The sequence below is a fragment of the Rhinopithecus roxellana genome, chromosome 19 (assembly GCF_007565055.1).
Source record: "Rhinopithecus roxellana isolate Shanxi Qingling chromosome 19, ASM756505v1, whole genome shotgun sequence".
In the NCBI taxonomy this organism is placed as follows: Eukaryota; Metazoa; Chordata; class Mammalia; order Primates; family Cercopithecidae; genus Rhinopithecus; species Rhinopithecus roxellana.
In genome coordinates this window covers 54,995,472-55,018,667 of record NC_044567.1, presented here as the reverse complement: position 1 = coordinate 55,018,667, position 23,196 = coordinate 54,995,472, and the positions used below count along the sequence as shown (strand labels likewise).

At 46.3% G+C, this 23,196-nt stretch overlaps 1 protein-coding gene across 3 annotated transcripts in view; it reads right to left on the bottom strand.

Annotated features, from left to right (window-relative positions):
• Positions 1 to 23,196, bottom strand: part of SMG6 (SMG6 nonsense mediated mRNA decay factor) — a 250,270-nt gene that overhangs the window by 173,520 nt on the left and 53,554 nt on the right. For all 3 annotated transcript variants that reach the window (XM_010388492.2, XM_030922768.1, XM_010388493.2), the window contains 2 exons: positions 20,076 to 20,137; positions 11,818 to 11,963 (listed from right to left, as the gene is read on the bottom strand). In XM_010388492.2, coding sequence (XP_010386794.1) covers positions 11,818 to 11,963; positions 20,076 to 20,137 — 208 coding nt within the window. The remainder of the gene's footprint in view (positions 1 to 11,817; positions 11,964 to 20,075; positions 20,138 to 23,196) is intronic.

The window sequence follows — 23,196 nt, the reverse complement described above, 5'->3', positions numbered from 1 at the left end:
ACCTGTAATCCCAGCACTTTTGGAGGCTAAAGTGGGTGGATCACGAGGTCAGAAGTTTGAGACCAGTCTAGTCTGGTCAACATAGTGAAACTCTGTCTTACTAAAAATACAAAAAATTAGCCGGTGTGGTGGTATGCGCCTGCAATCCCAGCTTCTTGGGAGGCTGAGGCAGGAGAACTGCATGAACCTGGGAGGTGGACGTTGCAGTGAGCCAAGATCACGCCATTGCACACTCCAGCACAGGCGACAGGGCGAGATTCCGTCTCAAAAAAAAAAAAAAAACAAGTGGGGCTGGGCACTCACACCTGTAATCCCAGCACTTTGGGAGGCCGAGGCGGGTGGATCACCTAAGGTCAGGGGTTTGAGACCAGTCTTGCCAACATGGAGAACCCTGTATCTACTAAAAATACAAAAATCAGCCAGGCGTGGTGGCGAGCACCTATAGTCCCAGTTACTCAGGAGGCTGAGGCAGGAGAATTGCTTAAATCCAGGAGGCGGAGGGTGCAGTGCAGTGGGCAAGAGATCTAAACACAAAGAAGATATACAAATGGCAAATAAACACATGAAAAGTCTCTCAATCTTAGTTATTAGAGAAACACAAACCAAAATGAAATAGCACTGCACATTCACTAGAATAGCTAAAATAAAAAGAAATGACAATACCAAATGCTGACAAGGATATCAAGAAAGTGGAACTCTCACTGCTGGAGGGAATATAAAATGGTCCCACCACCACAGAAAACAGTTTAGCAGTTTCCTACAGAGTTAGATACACATGCCATATGATCTGGCAAATCCATTCCTAGGTACTTAGACAAAAGAAATGAAAACATGTCCATAAAATACTTGGATATAAATGTTCATGGCAGCTTTGTTCATAATAGCCAAAAACCAGAAACAACCCAAATGTTTATCAACAGGTAACTGGATAAACAAAACTACAGAATATCCAGACTCCTCAGTAATACAAGGGAATGAAATACTGATACATGTAACAACATGAATAAATCTAAAAATTATTATGCTGAGGCTAAAGAAGTCAGACATTAGACACAAAGAGTACATACTCTTAGGATTTCATTTACATGAAACTCCAGAAAAGACAAATCTAACATAGAATGACAGAAAACAGATAAGCAGTCGCCTAGGGCAAGGGGTGGGATGGAGATCAACTGGGATGGGCACAAAGAGAACTTCTGGGATAATGGAAATATTCTCTATCTTGATTGTGATGATTACTTACTTGGGCATGTAAATTTGTCAAACTGGCTGAAGTGCATGCTTAAAGTGGGTGTATTTTATTGTATGTAAACTTTACTTCAATAAAATTCATTTTAAAATATAGGAAGATGTATATAACTCCCAATGTACCAATAACTGCAGTAACCATCAACAGACTCAATGCTTTTAATAGTCCCAAAGAGAAAACAACTGAAATGCCCATCAACAGAAGAATGGATAAACTAATGTGACTAAAATGTAGGATTACCGCAATGAAAATGAATGAACTACAGCTACACATGTGAACATGGACAGAACTCGCAAACATATGAAACAAAACAAACCAGGGAGAAAATAATATAAATAGTATGATTAGCACGATTCCATCTATATGTAAGCAAAGCAAAATTATGTGTTTCGTTTTACTTTGACTTTTTTGAGACAAAGTCTTGCTCTGTCACTCAGGCTGGAGTGCAGTGGTGTGATCTTGGCTCACTGTAACCTCTACCTCCTGGGTTCAAGCAGTTCTTGTGCTTCAGCCTCTTGAATAGCTGGGATTACAGGCGTGTGCCACCGTGCCCAGCTAACTTTTTTTTTTTGAGACGGAGTCTTACTCTGTTGCCCAAGCTGGAGTGCAGTGACACGATCTCGGCTCACTGCAACCTCCGCCCCCCCAGGTTCAAGCGATTCTCCTGCCTCAGCCTCCTGAGTAGCTGGGATTACAGGCGCCTACCACCATGTAAAGCTAATTTTTGTATTTTTAGTAGAGATGGGGTTTCACCATCTTGGCCAGGTTGGTCTAGAACTCCTGACCTCATGATCCACCCGCCTCGGCCTCCCAAAGTGCTGGGATTACAGGTGTGAGCCATCGCATCCAGACTAATTTTTGCATTTTTAGTGGAGACAAGGTTTCCCCATGCTGACCAGGCTGGTCTTGAACTCCTGGCCTCAAGTGATCTGCCCGCCTCGGCCTTCCAAAGTGCTGGGATCACGGGCGCGAGTCACTGTGCCTGGCCCCAAATTATATTTCATATATATATATATATATATATACATACACACATATACATACTAGTTGATAACACTACAAAGAAAAGCAAAGAAATGAATTTGCAGGTCAGGATGACAGTTACCTGCTGGGGAGGTAACTATAGCTATACAGAGATGAAGTATACAGGAACATCTGAGTGACTGACAATATTCTATTTCTTAACCTGGATGGTAGTTACATGTGCATTTACTTTATCCTTCTTTCAGATGTTTTATACTCTCACACTATTTTCTGTATCAATGACATATCTACCTTCTCCCCAGGCCACAAAAAGAAGCACAATCTCTTCTAAGAATAGCATGTAAAAGGCCTCTTTTCTAAAACAAGAGGGATACTAGACATGATGATGAAAATATGAAACAATGTTCCTTAAAAAAATCTGCCCACCCCCTTTTTAAGAGACACTATATATTCTAAACCAAGAGAAAGAATAAACACTTCTACCAACTAGTCATGGACTATGCTTTCCATTTGAGAGGGAGGCTTCCTCTACTCATGATATAGTGGACATGGACGCCAGACAGCCCGGAGTTGCCCAAACAACCACCTTCTGCTAGCTTGTTTGTTGTAGCCCTACCGAGTCTCATGCCACTCAAGAGAATTCGGACTTACCCCAACTCTCTTACCTTTACTCTTGTTCCTCTTCCTGTCTCAGACCAGATTCACAGGTCACTTTCTTCATCAGAGAACAAAAGACTGCTCAGATTTGGGGGGGAATTCCTTGCACTGTCTAGCTGCCCAGAGAAGTTTTTCCTGTTTTCTGATATTAAAGGGTGGACAATTGACACCTGTGTATAATTTACTAGCTGTGCAACCCTGCTTAACCTTTCTGATACGTTTTTCCTCATCTATGAAATAGGACACAAAATTTCTGTCCAGTCTGTCACACAGGGCTGACAAGAGAATCAAAGGAAAACACATATGCAGGAACTATAAAGTGTCGTCATGTATTAGCACGAGTCATTGCTGTGGCTGTCATCACTGGTCACACCCTGTAAAAACCACAATCCTTCCTCAGATAGGCATTTACTTGGTTAGGGTCCAAAGTTCAACACTTCCCACCCCTAACCATCCCCCTAGAACATAACTACTTTCTCTGTGAATTCAGCACACAGTATGTATCTGGCCTGAGTCCCACACCCACACCCAAGCTATACATTTAGAAAACTTAGAGCTCTGAAAAGGTAGCTGAAAGTCCTGCTGCCAGGCTAAGCACAGTGGCTCATGCCTGTAATCCCAACACTCTGGGAGGCTGAGGCAGGTGGATCACTTGAGGTGAAGAGTTCGAGACCAGCCTGGCCAACGTGGCGAAACCCTGTCTCTACTAAAAATATAAAAATTAGCCGGGTGTGGTGGCCTGTGCCTGTAATCCCAGCTACTTGGGAGGCTGAGGCATGAGAATCGCTTGAACCCAGGAGGCAGAGGTTGCAGTGAGCTGAGATTGTGCCACTGTACTCCAGCCTGGGCCACAGAGCAATATTCTGTCTCAGAAAAAAAAAAAAAAGAAAGAAAGAAAGAAAAGTGTCCTGCTGCCAAAATTCCCCCAAATAACGTTTCTCCTTCAGAAAAAGTCCACGTCAGGACAAAAAAAAAAAAAAAAAAAAAAAAAAAAAAAAAAGTAAAACCACAATCAATCAAATTGAGAAGCTATAAAATGGCAAAAGAAACGAAATCTCGGCAACATGGGATATTGCATTTCTGCACTCCACAGCAAAGCAGCCATGGACACCAAACCACATTGCTATCTTGGGGCAAAACAAAGACCATTTCTTCAACTGATATGATAAGAGGCTTAATTTTATTGAGAGGACAATCTTCTCATTTCTTTGGCTTTTCCTATTTCTCCTTCCCTAGCCTAAATACATTCTGAAAACAAGGACCCTGGAACCCAGAGCTAAAAAGACAGGTGGGTCCCTTGACATACTCACTTCTTTAACTTCTTTTTCAGGGAACTACAGGCAGATCCATAGGCCGAGGTGCCGAGAGCAGTCTACACTAAGCGGCCTGTCGAGAGTTCTATCTTCCCGTAGGGAAAGAGGGCAGAGCTAAAGCATGCATCCTTCCCTGGCCTGCCTTCCAAAGCCTAACCTATTCTGACCTTTGAATCTACTTCTCACAAAATTCCTTGCTGGCTCTGTTCATTTTCTCTAAACTGAGGCATCCTGAAAATGAAGGTCAGGTAGCACTGAGTACCTATGGAAATCTACCCACAGATCCTTGTAGAGAAAAAGCCCAAGGGTTTCCAGCACCAGAGATACAGGAGGAGGACTGAGGGGGACAGTTTACACAGCTAACTCAAGCCTAACCTCTTATGGAAGGTGGATTTCCTGTACAACTGTTCTGACAAGCGGAGGATTAGGCACTTCATACATTCTGCTTGGGTGAGAGACTCACGATAGAAGTGAATCACCACAGAGGAGCAAACTGCTTTTCTGAAGGTCTCTAAGATGGGTAGTATGCTGGAAGACAAGAACATTTCGGTTGCAAACCAAACTCAACTAGAGTCACCTCCCATCACAACAGAGGCATGAAACACCCCACACCTACAAGTTAAAGCTATCAGTCCTACACAGACAGCTGTAGTTAGCTAGCTCTCTGTCCCTCTAGAGACCCACATGTGACACTCCCTCTACCTCCTGTAATTCAGGATTACTAACACCATTCAAAGCAAGCATAAGGCTGGGCGCAGTGGCTCATGCCTGTAATCCCAGTACTTTGGGAGGCCGAGGCAGGCAGATCATGAAGTCAGGAATTCGAGACCAGCCTGGCCAACATGGTGAAACCCCGTCTCTACTAAAAATAGAAAACTTAGCCAGGCATGGTGGTGGGCGCCTGTGATCCCAGCTACTCAGGAGGCTGGGGCAAGAGAATTACTTGAACCCGGAAGGCAGAGGTTGCAGTGAGCCGAGATCGCACCACTATACTCCAGACTGGGCGACAGAACGAGACGCTCTCCCTCCCTCCCCCCGCCCAAAAAAAGCAAGCATAAATGATAATGAAAGGAATGCAAGTCAGGCTCTACCTCAATCCCAACTCCCAAATATCCCCTAAAAGCAGGCAATACCAATAGCACATGCAAGAAGTGTCTCTTGGGTGCCCTCTTGCTGCCACCGGGGCTTCTCTGCAAAGCTGAAATGGATATATGTGCTATGAAACTGGTAGAGGGGAAAAAGAGGGAGCCAGGGCACAGAAAAGGGAAGTTATTCCAGTGGTGGCCAATGAGTAACATCCAGTGATTTACAGGCGGTATAATCCAATAATACAGTAAAATAAAACAGTGTGTGCCTGAGATGCTTTTGATTCCAGGAATTATAAAACATTTTTGAAAAAGAGAGAACAAGACAGGGGGAGAGAAAATGAAGAAAGAACAAAAAAAAGGCCAGATTGGAGCAAATTGGGCACAGATGGGGGATGCAAGGGGGTTTCAGTGCTCCCCTACAACAATGCTGCTTCAATTCTTCCCTTCAAGAAACTAGAGTTTTATTTCCTTAAATTACAAAATTTTTAAAAAATTAAAATTCTTGGCGTACTTGTGGTGTAGATCAATAGGTCACCCTCCGGCATCACGTCAACCAATTAGATGACTACTGAAGTGTTAAATACTGAGGCACGTGGAGAAAGCCCTTCCTCCCTTCAGGCTCAGGAATGCCTTAGAGAGATTACCAGTTATGACATCACTCTGGGAACCACCTATCTCACCACCAGCTTTGGACCTGGGCCAGGTAAGGAACACACTGCTCAGTGAGAGCTGGCTTTCCCAGAACTGTTGCCTTCCTCACCCATGCACTCAGCAAATGCTTACTGAATGCCTAATAAATACCAGGCCCTAAGCCAAGGCCCTCAAATGTCCCTTGTCCCACCCCTCAAATTTATCTATCCCCAACTACCTGAGTGTGCAGTATGAGGATTCTAGAATTCCGTATCCACTGACGTAGGACTCTGCATAGGGCCCATCCGAGAAGAGATCAAGGTCTCTCCACCAACACCCGTGAACCCATGAGTTTTAAGACCACTACTGAAACTGGAAAGTTTAGTTGGCTAAATAATGTGGCATTACTCAACTTATTTCGCCCTGTAGGAAGGGGGGCAAATCTGGCCTCACATCCTCTGTGCCCAAGAGCGGAGTGGGCTCCTGGGAAAACCATAACCGAGGGAAAGGCAAAGATGCCATTCTCTCACCACCACTGAAACTTTTCCTTTCATTTTGCCTTCTGCAGTGTCCAAAGCTTTTCTACACACTTGAAAAGTAATCACAGTAAAATGTTAGCAACAATATGATTTCCATTCTGGATTACTGATTTGTGAAAAGAAGATAGTTATACAAGGGTAGCGCTGAACACACAAAAACAAATGATTCACGACAGCATTAGAGGCATCAGCAAAGGACACACTTTTAAAGAAAGGAATCTGCTCCCTGTGGCTCTCCAGATCACACTCCTTAGGCACCACATCTACAGGGAAGACTCAGGTAGAGACTGCGAGGATCTCAGCTGCCTGGTGGGCCACAAGATCACTTCTGCTTCAGGCTGGAATGTTCCTCCTCCACAGAGTCCAGAAACTGACATGTGCGAACACCCACCCAGAAGGACATGTCCAAGAAGGAATGGAAAGAAAAATGATGGCCCAGATGTTCTGTAGCTTGCAGTGACTGCCAATTCACCACAGACCCCAGCACCTGGGAGGGCACGGCAGCATCAGGCTCTTGCTTCCTGGCTTCAGGCAGCCGGGGCCCTGAGGGTGGGTGGCAACTCTGACAGCATGCAGACTGGCCAGGGGAGAAACCTTTAGAAGGGCACTGGCTGACGGGACTTGGGGGTTGAACACGCAGGGCTGATTTATCACTTCCTTACTCATAAAAATGTGATTCAAACTGCTGCTGATTAGTGAAGGATTTAAATCTTTACCCTCTCCCCAACCCCCTTCCTTCTCCACCCCCAGCACAGATGCTGCTACTCAGCCACAACACCCCCTTATTGCCACTGTCCAGGCAAGCACAGCACAGGGGACCAAGGATGATGACTCATGTGCTGGGAAATGGAAAAGTGCATCTTCCCACCAGCCAGCCCTGCTGAGCACTCCGCTCGCCCCTGTCCCAATGGCAGCCCACACAGTGGGGTCTAGACTCTGCTCGCCCCTCTCCCAACGGCAGCCCACACAGTGGGGTCTGGATGGCCGCCTCAGCTGCACACCGGGTAGTTGGCAGCACGTCCACAGAGCTCTCTGTCCTCGCTGAGTGTTATATCCTGTGGCCTGGGCCGTTTTTCCTTGAAACACCCTTGGAGCCTCTGACCACCTCAACTCATACTCTTCTTGGCCCCAATTACCTCACTGAGGTAACAATGAGGTGAGAGTCAGGAGCAGACCAGTAATGAAGAGTAGGGTCTCAAGTACGGGCTTTATTTTTACATGTCTCTCCTGGCTAGAAGGTACTCATTATGACCCACCATGGAAGAGTCCTAGAAAAAGTACCTTGGCCTCAAATCAGGGAACAACCAATTTCTTTCTCTGTACTTACCATCTTACCTTCCTTTTACCCATATTTTCTTTTTTTTTTTTAATTTTTAATTCTTAATTATTATTATTATTATTTTTGAGATGGAGCCTTGCTCTGCCTGCCCAGGCTGCAGTATAGTTTGCAATGCAACCTCCACCTCCCAGGTTCAAGCAATTCTCCTGCCTCAGCTTCCTGAGAAGCTGTGATTACAGGTGCCCACCAACAAGCCCAGCTAATTTTTGGTATTTTTAGTATAGACAGGGTTTCGCCATGTTGGCCAGGCTGTCTCAAACTCCTGACCTCAGGTGATCCACCCGCCTCGGCCTCCCAAAGCGCTGGGATTACAGGCGTGAGCCACCGCACTCAGCCTACCCTTATTTTCTTAACCTTTACTTAACAATAGCTGCAAGAAAAAGACTCACTGATGGCCTATTAAAAGGCCAAGGTATTCCTTTCCATGGAATAGAAGCTGCTGAAAACAGATGCTTCATGGGCAAGGGCTGCAGGTCCTTCACATTCACACCTAAAGAAGCCACAGGTCATTTGGTGCAGGAACAATGTCTTGGCTGAGGCTACAGCTCTGAGACAGGCAGCTCACTGAACTCTGTGGGTTGTTTTTAGTGGAGATGGGAAGATGAACAGAGCACCTCAGGAGGAAGATAAACAGGAGGGCACCTCGGGAGGAAGGAGAACAGGAGGGCACCTCGGGAGGAAGATGAACAGGAGGACACCTCGGGAGTAAGATGAACAGGAGGGCACCTCGGGAGGAAGATGAACAGGAGGGCACCTCGGGAGGAAGGTGAACAGGAGGATACCTCGGGAGGAAGATGAACAGGAGGGCACCTCGGGAGGAAGATCAAAAGGAGGGCACCTCGAGAGGAAGATCAAAAGGAGGGCACCTCGGGAGGAAGATCAAAAGGAGGGCACCTCGGGAGGAAGATGAACAGGAGGACACCTCGGGAGAAAGATGAACAGGAGGACACCTCGGGAGGAAGATGAACAGGAGGACACCTGGAGAGGAAGATGAACAGGAGGACACTTCAGGAGAAAGATGAACAGGAGGACACGTCGGGAGGAAGGAGAACAGGAGGGCACCTGGGGAGGAATATGAACGGGAGGACACCTGGGGAGGAAGGTGAACAGGAGGGCACCTCGGGAGGAAGGTGAACAGGAGGGCACCTCGGGAGGAAGATGAACAGGAGGGCACCTCGGGAGGAAGGTGAACAGGAGGGCACCTCGGGAGGAAGATGAACGGGAGGGCACCTCGGAAGGAAGATGAACGGGAGGCCACCTGGGGAGGAAGATGAACGGGAGGACACCTGGGGAGGAAGGAGAACGGGAGGACACCTGGGGAGGAAGGAGAACGGAGGACACCTGGGGAGGAAGGAGAACGGAGGACACCTCGGGAGGAAGGTGAACAGGAGGGCACCTCGGGAGGAAGGTGAACGGGAGGACACCTGGGGAGGAAGGAGAACGGGAGGACACCTGGGGAGGAAGGAGAACGGAGGACACCTGGGGAGGAAGGAGAACGGGAGGACACCTGGGGAGGAAGGAGAACGGGAGGACACCTGGGGAGGAAGATGAACGGGAGGACACCTGGGGAGGAAGGAGAACGGAGGACACCTGGGGAGGAAGGAGAACGGGAGGACACCTGGGGAGGAAGGAGAACGGAGGACACCTGGGGAGGAAGGAGAACGGGAGGACACCTGGGGAGGAAGGAGAACGGAGGACACCTGGGGAGGAAGATGAACGGGAGGACACCTGGGGAGGAAGGAGAACGGAGGACACCTCGGGAGGAAGGTGAACGGGAGGGCACCTTGAGAGAAGATGAACGGGAGGACACCTGGGGAGGAAGATGAACAGGAGGACACCTCGGGAGGAAGATGAACAGGAGGACACCTGGGGAGGAAGATGAACAGGAGGACACCTCGGGAGGAAGGTGAACAAGAGGACACCTCGGGAGGAAGGTGAACAGGAGGACACCTCGGGAGGAAGGGGAACAGGAGGGCACCTCGGGAGGAAGATGAACAGGAGGACACCTCGGGAGGAAGATGAACAGGAGGACACCTCGGGAGGAAGGTGAACAGGAGGACACCTCGGGAGGAAGGTGAACAGGAGGACACCTCGGGAGGAAGGGGAACAGGAGGGCACCTCGGGAGGAAGATGAACAGGAGGGCACCTTGAGAGAAGATGAACAGGAGGACACCTGGGGAGGAAGATGAACAGGAGGGCACCTCGGGAGGAAGGTGAACAGGAGGGCACCTCGGGAGGAAGGTGAACAGGAGGGCACCTCGGGAGGAAGGTGAACAGGAGGGCACCTCGGGAGGAAGATGAATGGGAGGGCACCTCGGGAGGAAGGTGAACGGGAGGGCACCTCGGGAGGAAGATGAACGGGAGGACACCTGGGGAGGAAGATGAACGGGAGGACACCTGGGGAGGAAGGAGAACGGGAGGACACCTGGGGAGGAAGATGAACGGGAGGACACCTCGGGAGGAAGATGAACGGGAGGGCACCTCGGGAGGAGATGAACAGGAGGGCACCTCGGGAGGAGATGAACAGGAGGGCACCTCGGGAGGAGATGAACAGGAGGACACCTGGGGAGGAAGATGAACAGGAGGACACTTCAGGGCCCATTTCCAGAGTCAAGTGGGCTTCCTACTTGGTGCAGACTGTCCCTCCCCTTTGGGCCTCACCAGCACAGCACTTTACAAATTTTCTTCTCTTCTCCCTGAAAACCAGTGCTGCCACTTAGGACTCGATGCTTCCTCAGGGCCATTTACCCAAATAGCCATCTCAGGAAAAATTAGCCAAGTTCAAAAAGGCATCTAAGTCCCTGATCTCACTTTCTGCTGGGAATTGTAAACGCTGTAGCAGGCAGCACGAGATGAGGAAATCCTCTAGGATTCATAAGTGACTGAGAACCCAGACACACTCTGAGAGGACCTTGCCTAATCCCAGAAAGACCCACATTTCCATTTCAAGGCAAAGTGTGGCATACTCACTCCCCCACCACAAGCAAGTGAAGCATAACCCGTAAGTACAAATGGGGAGATAAATAAATCAACTTCACAGTGAGAGAAAGTGCTACGAAAAGGGGCAACAAGAGACCCAGCGGCACTCCGTCAAGAAACACCAGATCTGTTTTACAGCAGGGTCTCTATGGGCCAATTCCCACTTCCTGGCATTTCTTGCCCTGAGACCAAACGCTCTCTGTCACTGTTCTGAAATGATTCCTTGGCAGCATGGACCAAATCACCCTTGTAAATAAACACAGAAAATAATGCCATCCCCGTGCTACATAATTCCATCAAGTCATACCATATCATCCTTACCTAAGTGAAATGAAGGGAACAGAAGGGAAGGGAAGAAATCCTGGTAACATCCTTTGACCCTGACCTGGTCATCAGAGCATTTAAAACCCTGTCAATCTGCCCTTCTCCCCTCTACTTCCACATCCACCCGACCCCCTATGAAAAAAACCCCAAAATGTTCAGAAAAACATTTCAGAATGCACACTGGTATACCAGCCAAATTCTGGGCCTGGTGGTTTTTGTGCTTCCAGATTTGAATCACCAAAGTTCATCAATTTTTGGTTCTTACTCCCTGGCAGGCTCCCACTAGGGATATCCCATAGGGACTAGACTTTTCCATATTGAACAAACAGGGTACATGAGTCCAGAAACAGCTATTCCCAATCCCTGCCAAGCGTATGGTCTCTGCAATGAAATATCTCAGCAATGCCTCTCCCTTGGGAGAGGCTCTGGGTCTGCAGCCTTCAAGAGGCCTTGCTGCTGCCTTTCGTGTGGCCAGATGTGCAACAGCATCTCTGCATTTGCAAATTAAGCTCTATACCCATGATTCCCTCCTTCCATCCCACCCAAGCACTAGAGAGTTATATAGATTTCAAAGTAAACTAAATATCTGAGACAATGGTAGGAAGGGGAGGGTGTGTGTGTTCTGGGGTGGGGTGGGGGGAGGTAGGTATGGTAGAAAGAAGCTACATTAATCTTTCTGTCTATATTCTAGATGAAGAAACTAAACATTCCTTACCTTTCAGCTGGGAGTTGTGGACCGCAAACATATTGATGGTCATAAGCTGCAGCATGCGGGTACTTCCAAGGGGAGAAGGGCTGTGCTGCAGTAACACCTGGAACTCCCTGAGGACCTTTTCAGCCACTGCAGGGAATGTCTCCATTCTGCAGATACAGCAAACCCATCAGTGAGGCAATGCTCTCTTTCAGTCTCTCTTTTTCTCCCTCTCTCTCTCTCTCTCTCTCTCTCTCTCTCACACACACACACACACACACACACACACACACACACACACCAGACAACTACTGCCTAGGACATTACTGTGCTATTTTCACAAACCTTCCCAGTATCCTGCAATTTTGAACAAATTCAGGATAAAGGAGTTTTCAGGGTTCAGAGACGGAAACAACTCAAGTTTTGGATAAATCACTATGAGTGATTATGCTTTGGTATGCTATTTCCTCACCCCTGGCAATAACTGCGTTCAAGCTGAAATCAAAGTTTCTCTCTGAAACCATCAGCTTTTCTAAATACTCAACAAATTTCCTAAAACCTTCACAGTCCCTAAACTCTTTGGTATGAAACTGAATTCAATTAAAAGAGTAACATGAATCTTTTTTTTTTTTTCTTTTCAGACAAAGTTTCGCTCTTTTCACCCAATCTTGGCTCACTGTAACCTCTGCCTCCCAGGTTCAAGCAATTCTCCTGCCTCAGCCTCCTGAGGGGCTGCGACTACAGGCGTGTGCCACCATGCCCGGCTAATGTTTCTATTTTTAGTAGAGATGGGGGTTTCACCATGTAGGCCAGGCTGGTCTCGAACTCCTGACCTCAAGTGATCCACCTGCCTCGGCCTCCCAAAGTGCTCGGATTACAGGCATGAGCCACTGCGCCCGGCCTAAACATTTTTTACTCAAGAGTTTACTTTAGGTAACCAGACATAGTTCTGCTGTTGTCTTCTGAGGTACTATCACACTGACTGTTCCACCTAAGGATCCCAAATTTCCCCTTGAAGAATGCCTAGACCTAGAGGCCCCCAGTCATCTGTCTCAGTTCTTCCTGTGTTGCCTTCCTCCTCCCTCTCACAAGCCTCTGCTCATCGGGGTCTGTATGTTTTCAGGCCAGTGGAAATATAATGCCCTGGCCAAGTGCCACTCCCAATACAGGAAGAGGCAGTAACGCAGGGAGGCAGAAATCTAGCCAGTGACCTAGGGCTCCTAAGGAGAGGTCATTCAAATCACTCCTTGCCAACTGTGGCCACTGGATCCCAAACAGCGGTGCATGCCTGGAGCTTCTTTGGCAACAGAAACAAACCACAGCTGAAGTCTTCAGAAAGAAAAAGCAAGTTCAAGCTTGGTGCTAGAGAGAATAACCAGGCACATAGGCCTTAGGGCTATGCCGAACAATTCGTGGTCACCAAAGTATTTTTTACCATGTCCCCCAGACCCCAAATAAGCAAGCTGCTTGTGGCATACTTGTGGGGTTGGGGAAAAGCTCCAGGTTGGATTAATAAATAGCTTCTGAAAAGCCACAAGGAAGGTAATCCTTCTCAAAATAGAGAAACCAGTTTCAAGTTCTAGAGGAAGGTGCTTCTAGCTTCACCCATCCTGGCACTTCCCGATCGAGTAGTGCACTCCCCAGATTAGAAAACTCCAGGTTTTCTGGAATCTTGGCAATCTTCACTCCTTGCTCTTGGATGGCAACTCCTATTACTGACCCCCTGGTGCCCAGAAGTCGTGCCACAGTTATGGGTCAATTACAGTTTACATTCCAGTTCCCCTCTCTGCTGAGCTGTCCTCATTTTCATTGGCACAAAAGATGCCATGCATTTGCTTTTTTTCTCCACATGCCATTTCAAGTACCCACCCCTCCAAAACAAAACAAAACTCTTTTTTTTTCTCTCTCTCTAAAAAATGTCAGAGCCGTTAAAACTCTTGGAAGATGTGGAATGGCAGAGAGTGATATGTTTGGGGCTGGACTAGATCCATTTTTCCCCATGGGCTATAACAAAGGTTTCATTTTAAATCCTGACACTGTGCAGTACTCTTTCTGGTCAGAGGTGGGGAGGGGGGCTAGCACTTCTCGTTACGAGAATAGCAGCGTTCACTCTGCTTGAAAAGCAGCCACGCTGGGCAAGTTTCAGAGCCATGTGTCTCCGTGTTGAAAGGCGGTAGAGAGCCAGCACAGAACGACAGGACAGAAGTGTCACGTGGGACAGTTTTGCTTCGAAGCTGTGTCTGAGGAAGCCTCTTCCCTGGGGTAGGAATTGAAACAGATCCATTAACACTCTCTGGGTCAGACTGAAGTCTTGAACGAGTACCAGGTCAAACTGTCCACATTTCCTTTTTATAAAAGGTTTTTTTAAAAAAATTCTCCCTTTGCCTGTCAGCTAATTCAACATGATTAAAACAAAAGAAAAAACTGAATGCAGAAGGATGTAAGTTAGAGTAACTTCAAATGTTAGTTAGATGCGAGGGTAGGTGGATCTACTCATGCAAAACCAGCCTTGTTCAGCAGTAACCACGGGAGGCACACACAGAGAGAGGAACCCTCCTCAGGGCTCAGTAGGTGGTTTCTGGTTTCCAGTTTTGTAACCAAAATGCTATCTAATTCTGGCCTCAAACTACCTGTAAGTAGTTTTATGTCTTTCTCTTTGAGAAATCATCTTTGCTTCACCCTGCGTTACAGACAGAAAATTACACTTACCGATGAACACATATGTAAGTAAGTCTGATGGACACATATGTAAGTAAGCAGGTAAAGGCAGTGAAAGGTCTAGAAGAATACACGCCCTGATGTCTAGTGCTATCTTTTTGGAGGGCACAGAGTTAAAAGAAATTTTAGTCTTAGTTTTAATGTTATAAGTTTTTAAGGATTTCTGGATATTTATGTAATAATTATAAAATTATATCTAAGAAGAAACAGCAGTCGCAGCAATAAAGTAGGAAGAGAAGCAACAGAGAAAACTTATAAAAAGTGGTCATTTATATTTGCCAAAAATTGGAAGCAATCGAAAGTGCCCGACAACAGATGATTAAGATGTAAATGCGTACAACTGAATACTAGTTTTTTAAAGTTGTATCACATTTTTTAATCATGTGAGAGAAACTTCAAAATATATTTTAAAAAGTTACAAAGCAATTTTTAAAAGTATGTATGTGATATGTAGAAAAAAATTGAAAAAATTTTAACAGTGTTTAGGTGGTAGGAATATGGGTAATTTTTTATTTGTTCTTCTTTGCTGAGTTTTCTAAATACTTTACAAAGAGCACTGTAAAGAAAGAAAAAGATTTCTCCCATAATGAATACATCTTACTTTTGTGTTTCAGAACATTTGTTAATTTAAGAAATGAATCAGGCACAAGCATTATGTTTTTAAAAATTAAAAGTACAAAATACATACATCAGTCTTTGAATTCCAAGAGACTTTAAAGCTATGCAAATAGCATGACTAGGCAAGCAAGTAAAAACTAAAGTGGTAACTGTGATCAAGGCAATAATAGGAAGCAAAAGCATACTATCTGTCACAAATTCAGAGCCTAGACGCTGCAGCTTCCTAACCTCTCTCACTGGAGTCTGAGCGCAGGTGTGATCTGCCTCTCACCAGGAAAGGGTCTGTCAGGAACCATACGGCACCCCGACTGAGTCCTTCTCCTGAATCCGAGACGACTCTGTCCCTATCCTTTAAAACCTCAGAAGATACCATCGTTTTCGGGCTGTGTGTTTCACAGACAAAAGTGGTGCCTTGTGAAGTGATCTCTGGGGACACCTTGTTTCATTTGAATGGCAGTTTCAAGAAACGAATCTTTCAGACAACACCGGGACCTAGGCCCAGGACTGACTCAGACGGTGACTAACCGAGCAGGACTCAGCCCTCAGATGCTGAGGAACACAGCTGGGCTAGACAACATTCTCTGCAGAAAACAATCCAGGTTAGTTTTTTTCAACCTCTTAATTTTTAAAAACAGAGCAAGATAGCAACAACCCAGGAGCAAAAGAACAAAACCAAAAAACTAAGCCATGTGACAGGGTGGAAATGAGAAAAAAAACAAATCATAGTGCTACAGAACATCAGGACTGGAATGGACCTCAGAGATCATCTCTTTAAACCATTGATCAGGTTAGTTGAAGCCCACAGCAGCGCTGACTTGTTTACTCTCAAGATCTTGTAACTAGTAAGCAGTGAAAAACAAACTCTTTTTGGCACTGAATAATTCCTCTAAAGCTCTGAACCTCTGGTCAGCTAGTGCTGGGAGTTAAGAGACTTATCTTGCACATAGTAGGCATTCGAGTCTATGCTGATGCACTGTGGAGCACCAGGCACAGAGCAGACCATGCCCGGAAGCGCAGCGTCGGGGCTTTTCTGAAAAGGCAGGCGGGAGAGTGATGTGCCTTCAGCTGCTCCCCATTACAATCTCCTCACTCTCAATTCGTTCTCAACGCCGCCCACATTTCACATCTTCTTGGTAATTAGGCAACAGTCCACGATGTTGTGTGTGGCTTGGGACCATTGCTTTCCTAGTCTTACAGACGTCTATACCTTTCTCCCTGCAATAGAAATGTTATTTCTGTTTCTGCCCTCCAGAATAAATATGGGGCTCAATTTTATTTTACCTCCAGGACAGAGTAAGAGGAAACCCATAGAGGGAATGCAGTGCCTAGAACTGACATACATTTTCCTCAATGAAAACTACCGTAAGTCATTTCTTATGAAGGTGAAACTGGGCTGGCTTTACCTTTTTGACAACAGAATATGTTACAGGCAGGAATAAAAGAGATCCTGAAAAATAACCTGGAACACAGTAAACCACCTCGGACAAATAAGATAATCTATTCATTTTTAAAGGCCTCCAAAAAAAGAAAATTCTCAACCATCTTCCCTTCTGTGAAATTTTCTTACACCTAACCCAAATCTCTCCAGCTACAACAGAAGCCAATTTCTCTTACTGTCATTCCATAAAAATCAAGACTATCCTGTTAGGACCCTTTTATATTTAAGCATGTAGGCACCCTACAGTTGCCTCTAAATAAATATTTTTTACCTTAATGTTTTTTAAAATTAATTTTTCCTTTCAGATCTCATTTTCTGGCTTAAAAAAAAATTCTCTATTATATTCATTAAAAAGAGAGATAGTCTTCTCCCTATGTTGCCCAGGCTGGTCTTGAACTCCTGGGCTCAAACGATTCTCCCACCTTGGCCTCTCAAAATGCTATAGGATTATAGGTGTAAGCCACTGCGCCCGGTCGTTATCTGGCTTTTTAATCATTACTGTGGTTCTTTCCCAAACTTATTCCAAAATATGTGCTGAAATATAAGAATTTTAGAAGTGGAGGGGAAATCAGGGTGTAACTACTGCATAAGCTGATAAAAATATATCCTAAATGTTCCTACATTCTGCACCAAGATTTATAACTTTTTTAGTCCCAAAAGTCTCTAACAGGGCAAGAAATATCTAGAGTAGTGGTTTTCAACGAGGGGCAATTTTGTCTCCCAGGGAACGTTCGGCAATGTCTGGAGACATTTTGAATCATCACATTTGGTAGGGGAGTGTGCTACTGGTACGTAATGGAAAGAAGCCAGGGACGCTGCTAAGTATCCTACAACGCACAGGACACCCCTCACAACAGAGTCACCTGGCTCAAAATGTCGACAGTGCCAAGGGTGGAGAAATCTCGACTTAGGGCAACATGGTAGAGGAAAATTTAAAGAACAAATATAGGCCAAGGAAAAAAGGAGAGAAAACACTGAGTGAAAAGCAGTAAAGGAGAGAAGGATGAAAAAACAAGAACTATAAAAGAAAAATAGGCCGGGCGCAGTGGCTCAAGCCTGTAATCCCAGCACTCCGGGAGGCTGAGGCAGGCAGATCACGAGGTCAGGAGATCGAGACCATCCTGGCTAACACGGTGAAACCCCATCTCTACTGAAGATACCAAAAAAAAAAAAAAAATTAGCCGGGCATGGTGGTGGGCGCCTGTAGTCCCAGCTATGCGGGAGGCTGAGGCAGGAGAATGGCATGAACCCGGGAGGCGGAGCTTGCAGTGAGCCGAGCTCACACCAGGGCACTCCAGCCTGGGCGACAGAGCGAGACGCTGTCTCAAAAAAAAAAAAAAAGGAAGGTAAATAAGCCAGTTGTCGTGGTGGAGCATGTAGTCCCAGTGACACGAGAGGCTGAGCCAGGAGTCCAAGGCTATATTGTGGTATGATCATGTCTGTGAATAGCCATGGCACTACAGCCTGGGTTAACACAGACAGGCTCTATCTCTCAAAAAAAAAAAAAAAAAAAAAAAAAAAAGAATAAATAAAAAGCAGGAGTACCATCAACTGTTACTTTAAGAGTAGCACAATGGTATTTCCTACTCTGATGTGTTATTTTTAAGATGATTCCGGTATCATCTTAAAAATGTAAGTAACTTCCACCTTGTAACTACAGCCTTACATTACTCACTAGTGACTGTCTTGGGTCTACAGTAACCTACTAGAATACTACATGTTTCTCTGCAGTGCTTGGCAATCCATCCGTTTTTTATAATTCATTCATTTATACAACAAATACTACATGCTAGGCTCTAGGAATACAATAGTGAGGCAAAAACTGCCAGAGTGGAACTTAAACTGGTGGCAGTGGCAGGACAGCGGAGTTGGGAGGCAGGAGATGGGACCAGTGATGCATCTAGTTTACTTTGCCTAAGTGAATGTCTCCACCTGTTATGTCTACAGATAGAGATCCATCTACTAGTACCTTTTCCAATTTTCCCAAGTCATTTTGAAATCCAAACTATGCTTGCAATGACCATCACCGTCAATCTTACCCAGGTTGATACCGAATGAATATGTAATAAGCACACTTTCTAGTCCACCGCCCGTGGAGCAGGTTCTTCCAGTGGAACCAAGCCTTTCCACTTCTCAAAAAAGTTATCTACAACAGTATGTGGAAAGTGACATAGTCCCTACCTCCACTAAGAGAGTCTTCTAGGCCAGGCATGGTGGCTCACGCCTGTAATCCCAATACTTTGGGAGGCCGAGGCAGGTGGATCACATGAGGTCAGGAGTTCAAGACCAGCCTGGTCAATATGGTGAAACCCCATCTCTACTAAAAAGGCAAAAATTAGCTGGGCGTGGTGGTGCGCGCCTGTAATCCCAGCTACTCGGCGGGCTGAGGCAGGAGAATCACTTGAACCCAGAGGGCAGAGGTTGCAGTGAGCCGAGATCACGCCACTGCACTCCAGCCTGGGCAACAGAGCAAGTCTCTGTTTCAAAAAAAAAAAAAAAAAAAAAAAAGAAAGAAAGAAAGCCAGCCTTCTAGAGAATTACAGATAAACTTACGAAGTTATCACGGGAAAGGAAAGGGAAACACTGACAATAACTGGGGTATCTATAATTCAAAACAAATCACCCCAAAGGGTAGCTCACAATACAACTTCCAACTCAGAAAATATTAGAATCCAGTGGAAGATTGGTCGAGTGGAAGACTGGTCGAGTGGAAGACTGGTCTGGGGGCACTGCCACCTACTCCGCTCCTCACTCTCCTACACTCAGGGAGATCCTGTACTAAAGAGGCTCCAGGCAGCCATCTGCTCTGGTGTGTAGGCATTATGTTGGGCTTAGGATCACTAGTTTTACGCAGTGAGGAAGAACTCGGATCCAGCCAAGGAATAAAGGAATACTCAAAACTCGATCTGTTTCCAGGAATTTAAGCAGTCAAGTGTTCGTTTTGCACATACCACCTTCCCTGAGATGTCTATGAAAATCCATGGTGGATGATGAAACTGTAAGAGGCTTGGTATTTAATGAGATCAGCAATATGGCACAGGAACTGAGCATAGGAGGAAAGGATATGGGTCAGAAGGACATAGAGAGAAAATGTTACTCTTATTTTTGATAGAAAATTAGTGGACGGTATTCTTCCCAAAGAGGACCCCCTGACAGCTGCACCCAGGGATTTAGCACGACTGCCTTGAGGCGCTCACTGGGGACTGAGCCAGAAGGCAGAAGAAAGAGAAACCCAGAGGGACCGGGGTGGGGGCTGGGACAAGATTGTATTTAAAGAAGGGTTTCAGTAAAGGTAGAGATAGAAGAAACAAGAGAGATAGAGAGTAATATTTCCCAAATTTCATGAGCACAGTAGGACAGATGATGAAGGGAAGAGAAGAGAAGGTGGAGGCCTCTAAGAATTCACACCCTGTGCCCTCAGTTACAAACACAGTCCAGTTGCTAACAATATTAAATTCCAAAATGACTTGTAATGTAGGAAAATAAAATAAACATCCTGCACACTTACCCAATCCGGGTAAACAGCTTCCCATGGGCATGGAGAAAACTGAGGATGAACCTTTTGTTCAGCTGCATGGGAAAAAGGGAGAGGAGAAAACAATTAAACTTTCCACAGTTTCCTGTTACTGAACAGAGTCCCCAGTGACACAATAACCTGGCCAGGGTCTAAGGGGTGGGCACTAGGGATGGGAACCAAATGGACATACCCAAACTCTCACAGACCCAGGGCACATGCCCAACAGCTGCCGCTCAGCTGAGCCAAGATGACAGCAGGCTCAGTGAGCAGACAGCACCCTCTGCCGGCAGTGGCACCTGTGTGCAGGGGATGAGGTGGTGAATCTGAATAAGCAGGATGTAAAGAAAGATGCCCACAGCTCTCTGAGGATCTAGGAGCCACCCTGGCTCCATAATCATGGAAATGAAACTCTTACAGGAGCAAGGATACTAGTGAAGTCCCTGGTTCTATTTGAGTTATTTTTCTACCTTCTTAGCTAGGAAAGCAGGACTCTTTTTTGATAACCAAGAGCAAGGTAACCCACCACTAACTCATCAAATTGTACTTCGCCAGCTTTAAAAACTAGAGTTCATGTTCTATGTCTGGAGCTGAAAATTCAAGTGTCTGCAGGGCTAGGCATGAAGTATGCTGATGGAGACAGTAGCAACCTATGACTATTCCACCCCAGTTTTAGCCAAATCCTCTATGTGGGCCCAAGCTGGAAACTGCAATCTGGGTTTTTTTTTTGTTTTTTTTTTAAGACGGAGTCTTGCTCTGTCGCCCAGGCTGGAGTGCAGTGGCATGATCTCGGCTCACTGCAAGCTCCGCCTCCAGGGTTCACGCCATTCTCCTGCCTCAGCCTCCCGAATAGCTGGGACTACAGGCGCCCGCCACCTCGCCCGGCTAGTTTTTTGTATTTTTTAGTAGAGACGGGGTTTCACCGTGTTAGCCAGGATGGTCTCGATCTCCTGACCTCGTGATCCGCCCGTCTCGGCCTCCCAAAGTGCTGGGATTACAGGCTTGAGCCACCGCGCCGGCCTGTTTTTGTTTTTTGAGACAGAATCTTGCTCTGTCGCCCAGGCTGGAGGGCAGTGGTATGATTTCAGCTCACTGCAACCTCCACCTCCCAGTTCAAGCGCTTCTCGTGCCTCAGCCACCCGAGTAGCTGGGATTACAGGCGTGCACCCCCACAACCGGCTAATTTTTGCATTTTTAGAAGAGACAGGGTTTTGCCATGTCGGCCAGGCTGCTCTTCAACTCCTGGCCTCAAGTGATCCACCTGCCTTGACCTCCCAAAGTACTGGGATTACAGGTGTGAGCCACTGCACCCAGCTTGTTTTGTTGTTTTGAGACAGGGTCTCACTCTGTCGCCCAGGCTGGAGTACAGTGGTGTGATCACAGCTCGCTGCAACCTCTACCTCCTGGGCTCAAGCAATCCTCCTGCCTCAGCCTCCTGAGTAGCTGGGACTACAGGTAGTGTCACCCCACCTGGCTAATTTTAAATTTTTTGTAGACTGTAGTTCTCACTATGTTGCCTGGACTGGTCTCAAAATGGTGGGCTCAAGCAATCCTCCTGCCTCAGTCTCCCAAAGTGCTGGGATCACAGGGGTGTGAGTCACTGCACCTGACTGAATCTGGATTTTTATGTGAAATCCTCTGGCTTTTACATGTTGGCTACTAATGAAAATAATGTAAGCATTAAAGAAGCCAAAAAACACACATTTGCCAGATACATCTGGCCCATGAGCCACCAATTTACAATCATGGTTCAAGGTTCTAGAAAATCTACTTCCATCAAAACCAAAAGATTTCTCAGCAAAACAAGGGAAGGAAACAAATTTCAATTCAAATCCAAAGACAGCAGAGACAACTGAAAAACTAAACCTCCTTGTCATCTTCCCTGGTCTCCTAGCAGCAGTATCTTCAGGGCTCTGTAGCCAGCCAGAAGAGAAGTGAAGAATCTTGACCCCAGGATCCCAGTGGTCAGGACAAGGAGTCCAGTATCCCTGGGCAGTCTGCCCCAAAAGGAAAAATTCCCTGTTTAATCCTCTTGCAAAACAGAACACCAACCAAGCTATGGCAGTTCCATCTATTTCATACGGAAGCCAAGTGTGGAAAAGGGGTACATTCCCACGTTACCAATGACCAACATCAAACTCTGCATAGAATGTTCACTCTAGTTTTGCTTTAAATGAGTTACACTTAATCGGTAATACTAGCTTAACATTAATTTATAGATAAAAAGCTCAGAATATTTCATTGAAGATAACCTGTCTATACAGCAAGGTGAGTCAGGGCCAGGGACACTGGGCTCCATCAACAGAATGGAAGAGACCGGGTGCAGTGGCTCAGGCCTGGAATCCCAGCACTTTGGGAGGCCATGGCAGGTGGATCAATTGAGGTCAGGAGTTCGAGACCAGCCTGGCCAACATGGTGAAACCCCGTCTCTACTAAAAATAAAAAAAAATTAGCTGGGTGTGGTGGCAGGAGCCTGGGAGACAGAGTGAGACTCCATCTCAAACAAACAAACAAACAAACAAAAAGATACTAACTCACTTCATTCAAGCCTAAATACCATCCCCCAAGCCAGCTCAGAAATTTAAGCAACTTTACACTAGTAAATAGCAGAGTTAAAACTTGAACCCAGGGTGGCCGGGCGCGGTGGCTCAAGCCTGTAATCCCAGCACTTTGGGAGGCCGAGGCGGGCGGATCACGAGGTCAGGAGATCGAGACCATCCTGGCTAACGCGGTGAAACCCTGTCTCTACTAAAAAAATACAAAAAACTAGCCGGGCGAGGTGGCGGGCGCCTGTAGTCCCAGCTACTCGGAGGCTGAGGCAGGAGAATGGCGTGAACCCGGGAGATGGAGCTTGCAGTGAGTCGAGATCGCACCACTGCACTCCAGCCTGGGTGACAGAGCGAGACTCTGTCTCAAAAAAAAAAAAACCTTGAACCCAGGTCTTCAGATTCCAAATACAGTTTTCTTTCTCTTATCCTACACCTATCTCAGGAAAAGAACTGGTGAGCTGATTCAATGAAGGGCTAACGAGGGAATAAGAGCAACTAAAAAGCCGTTCAAGTTTTGCTTTTAAGTTTTCCTGCCTGATTAGGTAGGAAACTCATACTGTTTGAAC